The 13,455-nt window shown below is 37.6% G+C and overlaps 1 protein-coding gene across 1 annotated transcript in view; it reads right to left on the bottom strand.

Annotated features, from left to right (window-relative positions):
* b3glcta (beta 3-glucosyltransferase a) overlaps positions 1-13,455 on the bottom strand; it is a 158,675-nt gene that overhangs the window by 28,939 nt on the left and 116,281 nt on the right. Inside the window, exon 11 of the mRNA XM_060888076.1 lies at positions 6,462-6,575. Coding sequence (XP_060744059.1) covers positions 6,462-6,575 — 114 coding nt within the window. The remainder of the gene's footprint in view (positions 1-6,461; positions 6,576-13,455) is intronic.

Here is a 13,455-nt window from a genome sequence, read left to right as displayed (position 1 = left end):
TATTTTTCTGAATATGTATTTTTTTGGTTGTAAGAGCGTGGTTTTGTACCTTGCAGGAAAGTTCATTAATATGATTAATGTTAATAGTCATTCTTGTGTTACTGGAATCACGTATTGGAGGTTCCTCAGCATTTAGTCGAAAAATGTGTAAGTCTTAAGTTTCCAATACGGCACCTTGTATATCTGGTCTGACTGAGTTTTGTATTAAACTGGAATTGAATGAAGCTTCTTTGATTATAACAGGGTTATTTACGTGTAGCTTGTAATGAGCACACAGGTCCCATTCTACAGTATTTCCCCCCTGTTTTTTAAAATTGACTTTATTTGATTGAAGTTTGACAGTCTGGGATTCTCAGTTTGAAGACTTCATTAGCAGCAATGTCTGCTTGCTCATTGTCAGACAACACAATATGGCCTGGTATCCAGCAGAAAAGCCATTTTGTATTCTTTAGCTAGAATGATAGCCTTGTGGGGGTGTACAATCTCTATAAAGATTCTGGTACTTAGAGGGAAGATTAAAAAAGTGAGTGTGCAGATTGAAAAAGTGCCATTTTGTGTACTCTCTTATATTGTGTTATATATATATTAGGCAATGTTATATTAAATGCACTCTTAGGAAAGAAGTTTCCATAAAACATTCTTACATTTGTGCCTCCGGACAAATTGTTTAAATGTTCTATGTAGAACTCACTGTATAGTAATTTATACACGTACAATTTACTTGTGAAAATTTGCAAGAAGTGTACCTTTGTTTTTTTAAGAGAACAAAATTATTCTCAAGTTAATATGTAAAGCATGACACAATGGCATAATAAAACAAAACATAACAAACAAATAAATAAAACGAGGAAATATGGTGTATTGCCCCCTTTAGCATCAATGTTGGTATGCAGTCTTTTGTAATAATTGTGCATCCAGTTCCTGTAAACATTTTGGTTGTCTTGCACAAACCTTAAAGTGGCTGAATGATATTGAGGACAGGAGACTGTGATGGTTGCTCCAGAACCTTCACCCTTTTTCTGCTGTAGCCATTGGAGGGTCAACTTTCCATTGTGCTTTGGATCATTGTAATGTTGGAACATCTGGGAGCGTCCCATGTGCAACATTCAACTGCTGTAGAATGCAAATTGTCTGCCAGGATTTTCTGATAACATGCTGCATTCATCTTGCCATCAGTTTTTACTATCTTCCCTGTGCCCCTAGAGCTCACACAGCCAAAAAACATAAGGGATCCATCAGCATGCTTTACAGTGGGGATGGTGTACTTTTCACAATAGGCCTTGTTGACTACTCTCTAAACATAGCGTTTATAGTTGTGACTGTAAAGTTACATTTTGGTCTCATTACTCCACATGACTCTGCTCCAGCTGTGAGGCTTGTCTAAGTGCTGTCTATGTGCTGTCTGGCATTCTGATGGTGGGCCGTTTTGTGGAATGGGTGCAGTTACGCTTTCTCCAGGCAACTCGAACTTGCAGGTAATTTGTGTTCCAGTACCTCCATATTGTGCTCCTTGAAACAACACAACTTTTTTCCAGAGCAGTCTGTATTTCTCTCCAAGTTGTTTGTAGGTTTTTCTTTGTGTCCCAAACAATTCTTCTGGCAGTAGTGGGTGAAATAATTCTTGGTCTACCTGACCTTGGTTTAGCATCAACACCACCTCTTATTTTGAACAGTACTGACTAGCATTTTTAAGTGCTAAGATAATCTTTTTATATTATTTTCCTGCTTTATAAACTTCATCTACGTTATTAATCAGGTCTGTTGGCAGTTCTTTTGTCTTCCACATGGTGCAGTATCCAGCCAAATCAGTGCATCACTTCATGAGCTGATAAACTCACTGACTATGTATGTACAGACACTAATTACAAATACAACTAGATTTATAAAGTTCGTCGCAACAAACTTTGATGTTGGCTTTGACGAGGCAAGTATTCGCAAAGGCTGGTGCTTTTTGGAGGCAAGTGGACATAAGGGTCAGTGTTACTTTTGGAGGCAAGTGGACATAAAACTTGTGAAAAAACTTGTGAAAGGGTGCCAAAACATTTGGAGGCAAGTGGAGACGAGCATGAGACGTCATCCGAAAACCTGTGACGCAATTCCACTCCTTGGGCTGCGTGTTTTGATATGCCACATGTCCATGTTGTGCTAATGTTTTTGTTTTCACGTGACATCACGTGACGTCACGTGATGTCATCAGAATACCCGTGAGGCAGTGCCCCTTATTGTGCTGAGTGTTTTGATATGTCACATGCCCATCTTGTGCAAATTTATTTTCATGTGACATCACGTGACGTCATCAGAATACCCGTGACGAAGTTCCCCTCATTGTTCTGAGTGTTTTGATATGTCACATGTCCATGTTGTAAAAAGATTTTTGATTTTCCATATTTTGGGGGCGGGGCTGCGGGACAACTGGAAGGCCAGTCGGTACACCAATTTAAAACTGTGTTCAGAGTCTCACCCTAAAGGAGCTGGCTGAGTTTGGTGTAGGAAGTTCAAAAGCTTGCCGAGTTAAAAACCTCCAAAGTTTATAATGGGAGTCTATGGGAAAAAAGGCCACTTTGAGACCCACTACCGGAAGTACCGGTACTCGGATCGCTTAGAAAAGTAATAGCAACAGACTTCAAACCAGGGCCTACAACATATCCGAATTTGGTTCATGTGGCTCGAAACCCCTAGGAGGAGTTACTCTTGATAAATTTTTGTCTAAGCTTAAATAGGAAAACAGAATGTTGGCTTCTACAAAGCCAATATAATGAGTCACAGGTGTGGAAACGTCCCTTTAATAGCCATTTTGTGTCAAACTGTGTGTTTATAATGTGGCCAAACTCAGATATACTGCATCGTACTTTCTCACTGCTCCATGTTCGTGAACAGCACTCCAACCCTCTTCATTAGTTCTACTTTATGGTTGTATCTATCCTGCAGTTATTCTGACCCATTTATTGGAACTTAACCTTAGCGCACATGTAAAGCCCTTTATCTGCTTCATGCTGAATTTAGATTCTCTCCTATGATGAAAGAATCTAACAAATAAACACATGCACAAATTTGTGATGTGAAAATGGAATATTTGGTGCATGCCATCTGCTGGCATTTAAAATCAGATGAGAAGATGCACGTGGCTTTACTGAAAGCAGACATTAGTTACCTCAGTCACGGACAATTATGATGAATTTACAAGCTCATGAATAAACAGAAGAGGAGAAGGGAGGAACACGGTGTGCTAACAGCCTCCTGCAGCATCAAACAACGCTAGCGGTGACAGAAATGAGGGCCAACATGTGTGGAATCCCATTCTGTATTACTTTGCCAGGCCTAATGTAATCAAAGAGCACTGACTTTGGTTTACTTAGCTGATATAAAAGCATGGAGCTCGGCAGGCGTCCACCTCAAAGGGTTTAAACCAAGTAACATGGCTGCCAACAAGAAAACATTATTTACTGAATAGAGAAGACAGTATAAGAGGTATACTGAGTGTGTATTGAGCCCAAGATTCCGCTTTCTTAGTCCACATTCAACAGTGGACTTTCTGCCTCTAAAGAATTTGAATCGAGTCAAATTTATGTAGTATTTCTTCATTCTGGAAATAAATTGTTAAATTAGAAAAAAATAAAAAAATAAAAAAATAATGTAAAAATAGTAAAATGGGTCTAGAAATTGGATTATTAGATTTTGTTTTATTCTATCTTATAATAAGAAATAGTAGATAAACATGACTGGATTCAAGATATCTGAACTTCCGAAAATGTTATTTTTGCACATGTTCCATTGTTTACATGGGATGCCTTGGAGAGAACATGCACAGACGGTCCACATGGACAGGACTGAATCAGAAACCCTGAACCAAAGACAGTAAAAGAGAGATGGTCTGCAGTGGGTTGGCACCCCACATGATGGGCTCCATGTTCCCTGCGTAGGACAGGGCAATCTTGTGTAGGACAAGCGCTACAGAACATGGATGGATATATGACTAGATCAGGGGTCGGCAACCTTAAACACTCAAACACACATTTGGACCCGTTTCCCACAGAAAAAAAACCCACAGGGAGCCACAAAACCCATTTGACATCTAAAATGAAGATAACACTGCATATATCGTTTTTTACCTTTATGGAAAGTATAGAAAAAACTGTAGTGTGTTGCATTTATGAAATCAATGAACTGCTACAGAGTAAACAAAATTTTATTTCTGCAAGCAAACAAAAATATTTTGAACAGTTTGAACTAACCTTAACAAAAAAGACGCTGGGTTGAAGGTTACTTTCAAATAAAATGTTCAATGTCTAATCGAGTCCTCTTCGTATTCATGACATCAAAATTTTAACTTGCCGGCTGCAGCAAACCAAAAATGCGTCTGCTTCTGTGTGTCGGATTTCGCAAGTCGGCAGTTATGACGCATATTTTGAGCGAAAAACAAATTAAACACGATTTATTTTAATGTTACAAAAACATCATAATCTTAGGATTTAGAATTACATTTTTAAAAATCTAACTAACTAAAATAAAATAAATTTCAATTAAACATTTATTTTCCAAATCTACAGGGAGCTACAGGTTGCCGACCCCTGGACTAGATGGACGAAAGGATGAAAGACAGACTCTGGATGATGCACTTTGAAACACATAACCTACATAGAATTTGTAGCCTGTGTGATTATAGTTCACCATTTTATTAACAATTTTATTCAGAGTAATTACTGTGAAATGATTTGTTTGATCTAATCTGGTTTTGTACATTTGGCTTATTTGACTTTACATTTAATTTCTTCAGTTTTTGTGTTTTAATTTATTGTTTAATGTGTGTGTGTGTGTGGGGGGGGATAGAGAGAGACAGAGACAGCGAGAGCAAAAGATAAAGAGATAGAGAGAGAGAGAGAGAGAGAGAGAGAGAGAGAGATACAGCTAGCTGAGAGTTTTAGCTAGCTGAGTATAGCTAGCTGTGTGTGTTTACATCCAGCCTTTGGGCTTCAGTGCATACACACCTCACTGTCCTGTATGCTCTCATTTAGCTGATTGAGGCACTTAGCTTAAACTGTTTTTGCTGTTTGTGTTTCTCCTCGTTACTTTAACACTAATGTATTTCGAGTGGAAACTTCATCAACCTCAACTGCAAAACCAGACTCCATTAAACTGAGAACTGAAGGTAGAAAACAGATTTATTATAGATAAAAATTGATATAGTGTCACTTTTCTTCTTTTTATTAAACTACTGTGAATAGTGTGTTAAGAAACTGACCCCATTTAAACGTCTTCTCTGGCTCTTTCATGGCCTTATCCCTGTCTGATTTATGCCTCTGCTCCAGACCAAACAGTGTAACAACTGCTCCAGTGCCACTTTATTTAAGTGTTTTAAATTTATCTTCAGTTTAAAGAGTCATCTCGTTCAGATGACCTAGCTCAGAGACAATACAATTTCCAATTTCCAATTTCCATACAATCTGTTGGAGACATTATATTGTTTTCAGTATAAACGTGATAGAGAAAACTGACATGTTCAGCTTCCTGACTTGTTTCAGCTTCTACAGTATATCAGTCCGGGATTCCGCTTTAACTGTCTGAATGCAACAATGGACCTTCTGCCTCTAAAGACTGTTTTTTGATGTGTAGGAGAAAAATTTTCATTTTCAAATGATCTTGAATCTATTCAAGTTTATGTACTATTTCTTATTATTTAGTAAGAATAAGCCAAATAGAAAATCATTAAGCCTATTTTATGGATAAATTTTTTCTGCAAATTAATGCTTAAGTCTCCTGGTGGTACAGCGACAGGATCCTGCGCTCTCATGACCCAGGTTCGAGGAAATATGGTGGACGCAAGGCAGGCAGGATGCAAACCCAGCCACTGAAGAGTTAACTCTCAGTGCCGATCCCAAGCCCGGTTGAAATGGGAGAGTTGCGTCAGAAAGAGCATCTAGCTTAAATCTTGCGCTAAATGTAATACGCGAACCACATGATCGCTATGGCAACCAAAAGAACAACAACTGGAAATTAATGCTTAAAATTAGCAATAAAAAATAAAAGTTTAATATTTTTATATAAGACTAAATAAGGAAACATATAAAAACAAAAAATACAAAAACAAAAAAAATAAAATACCTGAATATAAGAAGGTATAATGATAATAACAGAATTATAGAACTTCTTTATTTGATTTAAATGTGGCATTAAATGCAAATGAAATCAATATACGCCATTAACTTCAGTGTGACAATCAGTGTGTTGATTTTTGTCTTTCAGGCATGAAAATCACAATGAAAATACAATTCTCTCCTTTTCACTTTCAGGCGTAACCAGATTTTAAACTGCTATGCCTGTACTCTTGCTTGAGATATGTGCAAAAGAGAAACATATTTCATATTTAATATATGAATAATGATAACAACACTAATCGAAATACCAAGAACAGTAAACAAGCATCCCGTCAGGACCAGCCATTTTGTACAGTATAGCCAACTCACCTCTGTCTGTGTTGGGGACACCAAGATCAACGGTTGGAATGGAAGGATCAGCGTGATCACTGTAGTACTCCAGATGTGCAGCTTGTTTCTCCCATGTCTTCTTCACCACAGGGACTACAGCACACAAGGAGGCAAGGAGTCACCAGCATACCAAGCTTGCAAAAATCATACAACCCTTAAGATTATTATCCTTGTAATGGTGTTATACAAATAAACTTGAATTGAATTGAATTGTCTGTTCCAGAGTCAACACCAGCATACCGAGCTTGCAAAAATCATACAGCCCTTAAGATTTACTGGTGTTGTAATAGTGTCTGCTCTAGAGTAGACAAATAAGCAAATTTACTGCGGCTCTAATGACCTCTATTACAAAACAACGTGTTAAATAGTCTTGAATAGTGTCTCTCGAATAACATTGGTTCTCGAACAATTCTGATAGAAATCTGAATTATTTTGTGTTAGTAGTCTGCCTTTGCATGTCTAAAGACATACCAAATACTTGACAGGCTTCTTAAATCAAAGCACATGCCATCACTGATCACTGCTTTCCCATTTATAGTGCAGATAATGTGCAGATGAAAAGTTAATAAAGTGAAACAAAACCACTCACCCAATATTGAACACATTATAAATGATTTAAAAGAATTATAGCTAGCAATACATACTGTAGTAATTAGCTACACAGAAACAATACTGAGATATCCTCTAAACATTGGCAGCACTCTACAACATTATTCTTCCCAGGATGTATTTTGAAAGTATTTTAATGACTACAGCACTATTTCAAACAACTGTTTAAAATATCTGTCACTCCGGCAAAAAAATGCTTATAGCTTTATATCAGGGGAAAATAACAAGAATATAATGGACATAAAGTTAAAATCTGTTTTGCATTTTTAACTGTTATTACAGGGGGGGCACAGTGGCTTAGTGGTTAGCACGTTCGCCTCACACCCCCAGGGTTGGGGGTTCGATTCCCGCCTCCGCCTTGTGTGTGTGGAGTTTGCATGTTCTCCCCATGCCTCGGGGGTTTCCTCCGGGTACTCCGGTTTCCTCACCCGGTCCAAAGACATGCATGGTAAGTTGATTGGCATCTCTGGAAAATTGTCCGTAGTGTGTGATTGCGTGAGTGAATTGGAGTGTGTGTGCCCTGCGATGGGTTGGTACTCCATCCAGGGTGTATCCTGCCTTGATGCCCGATGACGCCTGAGATAGGCACAGGCTCCCCGTGACCCGAGGTAGTGGTAGAAAATGAATGAATAAATGAACTGTTATTACAGGAGCAATAGTTTGAGGTTATGGAGAAGAAAAACTCATCTACATCACTGATCAACTCAACTATACTGTTTTCACCTCTTCAGCTACAGAAAGGCTTTTTCAGTTTCTAATGAAGCTCTTTGGCTTTATGTTAAAATGGTAAATAAAAAATGTTCAAATTTTATTTGAACATTTTTCACAAATAGGACAATTTGGACAAAGCTTCTTTATTAGCTATGCAATCTTCTATAGACTGTTTGCTCTTTGGTGTGTGAAAAAGCTAAAGTGTTGATTTCTAGAAAATGACAATGTGGACCCATTTTTAACAGTCCACAAAAGTTGCATAACTACTAAAGGGCTTTTGTCCAAACATTTAAATTTTTTTAAAGCTCTTTGGTGTGCGTTAAAATGTTCAACCTTTGACAGTGACAAAATGGTTTCCCTCTCAACAGTTTACAAGCTTATAGAGACAATAAGGTTCTACTGAAGGCACAGAAAACACTAAATGAACAGGTCAGACAAAACAACCTTGTGACCCATGCTGTTAAGCTGAATTGTAGTTGAAATGCTGACTCTGATTTATTGAGTAAAAGTGACTGAATTCACTAAACACAGCTATCCCAACCAGAAACGAGGAGGAAATAAGCCTGACATAATCCACCAAGGACAGACCAATAACAGCAAATACATCAAGAACAAAACACTACTTCAGGTATGTGGATGATATCTGGGTTATAGTCAAAACCCAGACCATGCAATCTGAATGAATCGACTCTGTTCGGATTCGGATGCAAGCTCATTTTCTAGTCAAAGAAACACCATGACACCAGAAAATCATTTAGGGTGTTTTCACACCTAGTTCGTTTGAGCCCTCCAAACGCTCTCGGAGAGGTTCAGTGTGTACAGTATATGTGAACAAACCATGTGATCTGAGACCCCTTAAAAGGACCCAGAAGCGAACCGTACTCAGACCACCTCCGGAGGTGGTCTGAGTACGGTTCATTTGTGGGTTCGTTTGTGGTTCGATTTGTGTGTGACATGTGAAAGCAATGAGGTCCCGGTCCGCTTTGCGTTTCGTTTCGCCAAATGTCCCTGGAGGCTTGCCATACCTGCAGCCGTGTTCCGTCACTGTGACTGCTGAAAACACAAAACTTTTCGCCATGGCAGGTCGCGGAGTCATGTGGTCTTATGAAGAAAGCTGTGCACTTATTGATATTTGATTGTAAATGTACAATGTACTTAAAAATGTACCACAGCCATGTGATGACAACTTGTAAAGAGGCCATTTTGAATACCCAATATCCATTGCTGCACAGAGTTCTGCGTTCTGAGTTCTTATGAAGTTGAGGTGTGAACACGAAAGGGTCTGAGATCACTTCAATACTAAAGAGGACCAAAAAAGAGAACTGGGTTCTCTTTTGAGTCCACTATACTGTGAACACCAAACGGACTGAGGTCACATTCGGCTAGTTCCTTTTCTGGTTCACTTTTAAGTGAACTGGGTTTGATTCTTTTAAAACGAACTATATGGGGAAACACCCTTAAAGGTTCTAGGGCTGAAGACCTTCCATGGAACAAGACCAAGCCTCTGTTTCAGATATGTTGCTGAGTTGCTGTCTGGTTTAAAATCAAAATCCTGAACCCTTTAAAAAAACATTTCATATTATGTGAAGGTAATTTTCTTATTGGTTAAGGCTTTGAGCTGGTTTGTAAAGGTTGTATGTTTAAAACTCAGCACCTCCAAGTTGCCACTCCTTGGACCTTTAGGAAGACGCTTCTTCAAATGATCATGTCTATACTGTTTCAATAGCAAGTTGCTCTGGATAAAAGCAGAAACCAAATGAGCTAATGTAAATATTACCTCAGTGGATATCTAAATAAAGTACACATGACAAGATAAGAACATTAAAAAAACTTTTCTTACTTTATTCTTAAACCTTTTTTTCTGTAAAACCTGGTACACATAAAACACCACAGGGAATTAAGGCATCCATCATAAATGATATAACTCAGAGATCCATATAATTCATTTACTGTACACTGTCAATCACTCAATTTACTCATTATGTTGTTATTGCCAATGATAGCAGTCACCAATATCATAGCTATGGTTATGATAGTATTTTGCTGCTATTATTGTTGCTGTTGTAGATATTGCCTTCATAAAAATCCTCCTCTTAAAAGTTCTTTAAAGTGACTTCTGAGACATGATTATGATAATCAGGCCAATTAAATGCCGGCACCGGTTCCACAAATACATGCTTCCTTTCCAAATAAGTCTTCAAAACAGATGGTAACACTTTAGCTGTCTCATTAAGTTGAGAATCGATGGGTAATGCTATGTGAGTGCTCAGATCCGTGAAGACCTGTGATAATTAAAGATATGCTGGAGGATAGCCCATCATGCCTTCCAAGAAAAGGCGCATTAAATACTTGCATATTCCTCTTTAATTTTGATGAAGGCAAACCAACTAAAAAATATAAAAAGCTAGAATATGGTCATATAAGTACAATAAGTACACAAATGCACACTTTTATGAGATAATATAGAGCCTATATGTTTATCTGAAACGATCTGATTCTGCTTCCATCCAGTGCTTAAATACATCAGTACATGATTTTAAAAGTCATAATGGGATAACTGAATATAAGACCTAATGGTAGTTTCACATCATTACAATTTTCTAATGAGTTCAGAAAATTATGATGTCTTAATGACCCGAATAAGATTTATAAGCAATGTAAACACTGAACTATACAAATGGACCAGGAAATATAAATATACTGTAATATGGTGTAATATTTATAGATCCTCAGTCCCGGGTGTCACATTACGGAAAGAATAGAAAATCATCCTGTACAGTTAAGAAAAAGCTAGTTCAATTAATTTATTTAAAATCATTCATTCATTCATTCATTCATTCATTCATTTTCTACCGCTTATCTGAACTATTCTCGGGTCATCGGGCATCAAGGCAGGATACACCCTGGACGGAGTGCCAACCCATCGCAGGGCACACACACACTCTCATTCACTCACACACTCACACACTACGGAAATTTTTCCAGAGATGCCAATCAACCTACCATGCATGTCTTTGGACCGGGGGAGGAAACCGGAGTACCCGGAGGAAACCCCCGAGGCACGGGGAGAACATGCAAACTCCACACACACAAGGCGGAGGCAGGAATCGAACCCTGGAGGTGTGAGGCAAACATGCTAACCACTAAGCCACCGTGCCCCCCTATTTTAAAATTGAAAAGGTAATTCTTCTGAGTAACTTTTAGTTTTTGTACATTATTCTTCCATGCAAGGACCCAAATGTAATACTATAGTTATAGATCCAATCAGTTCCAATATCATCATGAGAGTTCCCAGTGTAATTGGTTGACGTTAATAGTGTGTGAATTGATCACACCAACCCTACATCATTCTAATATCTAATCATTAAGAAACTTCTTTATATGGTGTTTGGCATAAACAATGACATAATGTTTTGTTAAGAAAAGCAATATTTTTATGTAAACTCTACATAATAGTTTTCCTTGAATCTGACTGACCACATGTTCCATAAGAAAAAAACATGAAAAGCAGGTTTCAGATTTGCTTTGCAAGACAAAATGGACAGAAAATCATTGAATGGTTACTTTCTTCTCACAGTAAGCTATCTAAACATTCTAACATAAATCTTCATTTATGTTCATAGTTTCAGAGCTTTCATGCTTCTGCTTTTATAACTTTTTTATCTTACCTTATAATGTTTACCTTATTAATATAGTAATGCTGTTGTTTTTTCACTAATGCACATGGAAACGCAGGTGGAATGAGCCACGACAAGAAGATTTCTTTAACAGAGTTTACTGAACAACTTCTGGTATAAGTATAAGTACGCAAGAGTATCAACAAATAATAAAAGAAGGGAGGCTGAGTACTGATCCCTGTGGAACACCTTGATGAACAACAGCAGAGACAAATTGATGTTTGGAAACAAAATGATAGCGAGGGAAATGGGGACTTAGCTGTATTATCAGATACAAGACACGGTACCCGATAACAGATGAGAAATTAGTATCTAATGAATCAAAAGCAGCCAAGATCAAGAATGAAGAGAAACTTCAGGGACTTTTTGTTGGGTGTTTTGATACACATTAAACAAGGATCTTGTGACAGGAATGGAACAAAAATAACCCCAAATCTTTTGAGATGGCTCCTGCCTATTTTTGCATCAATAGGGCCAAAATTGTCTACTCCAACATCAGTGAATGGAGCTTTATCTAGCATTACTCTTTCCTGCAGCAGATTAGCCATTTTTTGTTCCATCAGAAAAACAGAAGTGTTGGTTGTTGAAAAAGGGACAAAAAAGTTCTTATCAAGAGAATTTCTGAATAATTCAAACTTTGTAGTGTATTTTAAACCCTGAGGTTGACAATTCTTTTGGACAGCGGTGTTGGAAATAAACTAGTGCCCAGACCTTCATTAAATACAAACATTAAATACGCTTTTATATCTAAAACCAGGGGACTGATAATGAGGACTTTAAAATGCAAATAGTTTTTTTTTTCATGCTTTAAAATAAAAATGAAAGAGCATATTTTAAAATGCCACCATGACTAATACTCATAAACTTTAAAGGGATGATAATATTAATGAATTAATAGTGTGAAATTTATGCATTTGCCTACATAAGCATTTTAAGTGCACTGACGGGCCATAACAGAAATTCTTATACGATATACCGTATTGTAGTTACATGAAACAGTAGAGCTACATTAACACTACTCCTCACTAAAGTGAATGCCAGAAGAATAAATGTGCCTTAATCCATGATAAGAATTCCAAATGCTGTAAAGAATGCTGTAAAGAATTGCAAGTAACTGAAACACACTTTTGATTCACTATAACTTCACCCCATGTACACAACTATTGCATAACGTCTGAATAGTGCTTAAGTCTATAGTTCTGACCCTAACAAACAGACTGTGCAACAGTTTTTCCCTCAACACCAGGCTTCCCAAAACCCAGAACTGAACTGCACCAAACTGGCACACACACACACACACACACACACACACACACACACACACTCATATAATCTAAAACTATGTTTACAACACCAGCCATATATACACTGATAATGTTTACAACATATGTACCACTCTATTGCTCTATGTAGCACCAAGGTCCTAACAAACCTTGTTTCATTTCACCATGTACTGCGTCAGCTATATAAGGTTGAAATGACAATAAAAGCTTCTTGACTTGACTTGAAATACAGGCCACAGGATATGGTATCCTATGCGGTGTCCTAAATTAAACCAAATGAATTAAACAAAATGTACACTATTGTGGTAATAATGAGTTGTCATCACTTCTTGCTGTCGATGAGGAAGGCCCCACATGGCCACATGGGATTGCTGTGGATAGTACACTTGAATAAACCATGAAGATGTCTTGGGATTGTAATTGCCCTGGACAGTTTTGAACTCAAGTCTCCATTAGAGACATGATTTCATGTTAAAAAAACAATTTTTTGGCCACACAATTGCTCTTTTTGACCCTATAATACACAGCTATAAAAGGGAAATGACTTATAATCACACTCTCCGGTGACACGCTTTTGAGTCTGGTTCCTCTCAGGGTTTCTTCTAATATTATCTCAGGGACTTTTTCCTTGTCACCGTCGTCTCAGATTTGTTCGTTAGGAATACATTTCAAATGTTTTTTTCTAATGTTTTT

This window comes from Tachysurus vachellii, chromosome 15 (genome assembly GCF_030014155.1).
Source record: "Tachysurus vachellii isolate PV-2020 chromosome 15, HZAU_Pvac_v1, whole genome shotgun sequence".
Lineage (NCBI taxonomy): Eukaryota > Metazoa > Chordata > Actinopteri > Siluriformes > Bagridae > Tachysurus > Tachysurus vachellii.
This window is presented reverse-complemented; position numbering and strand designations above follow the sequence as displayed.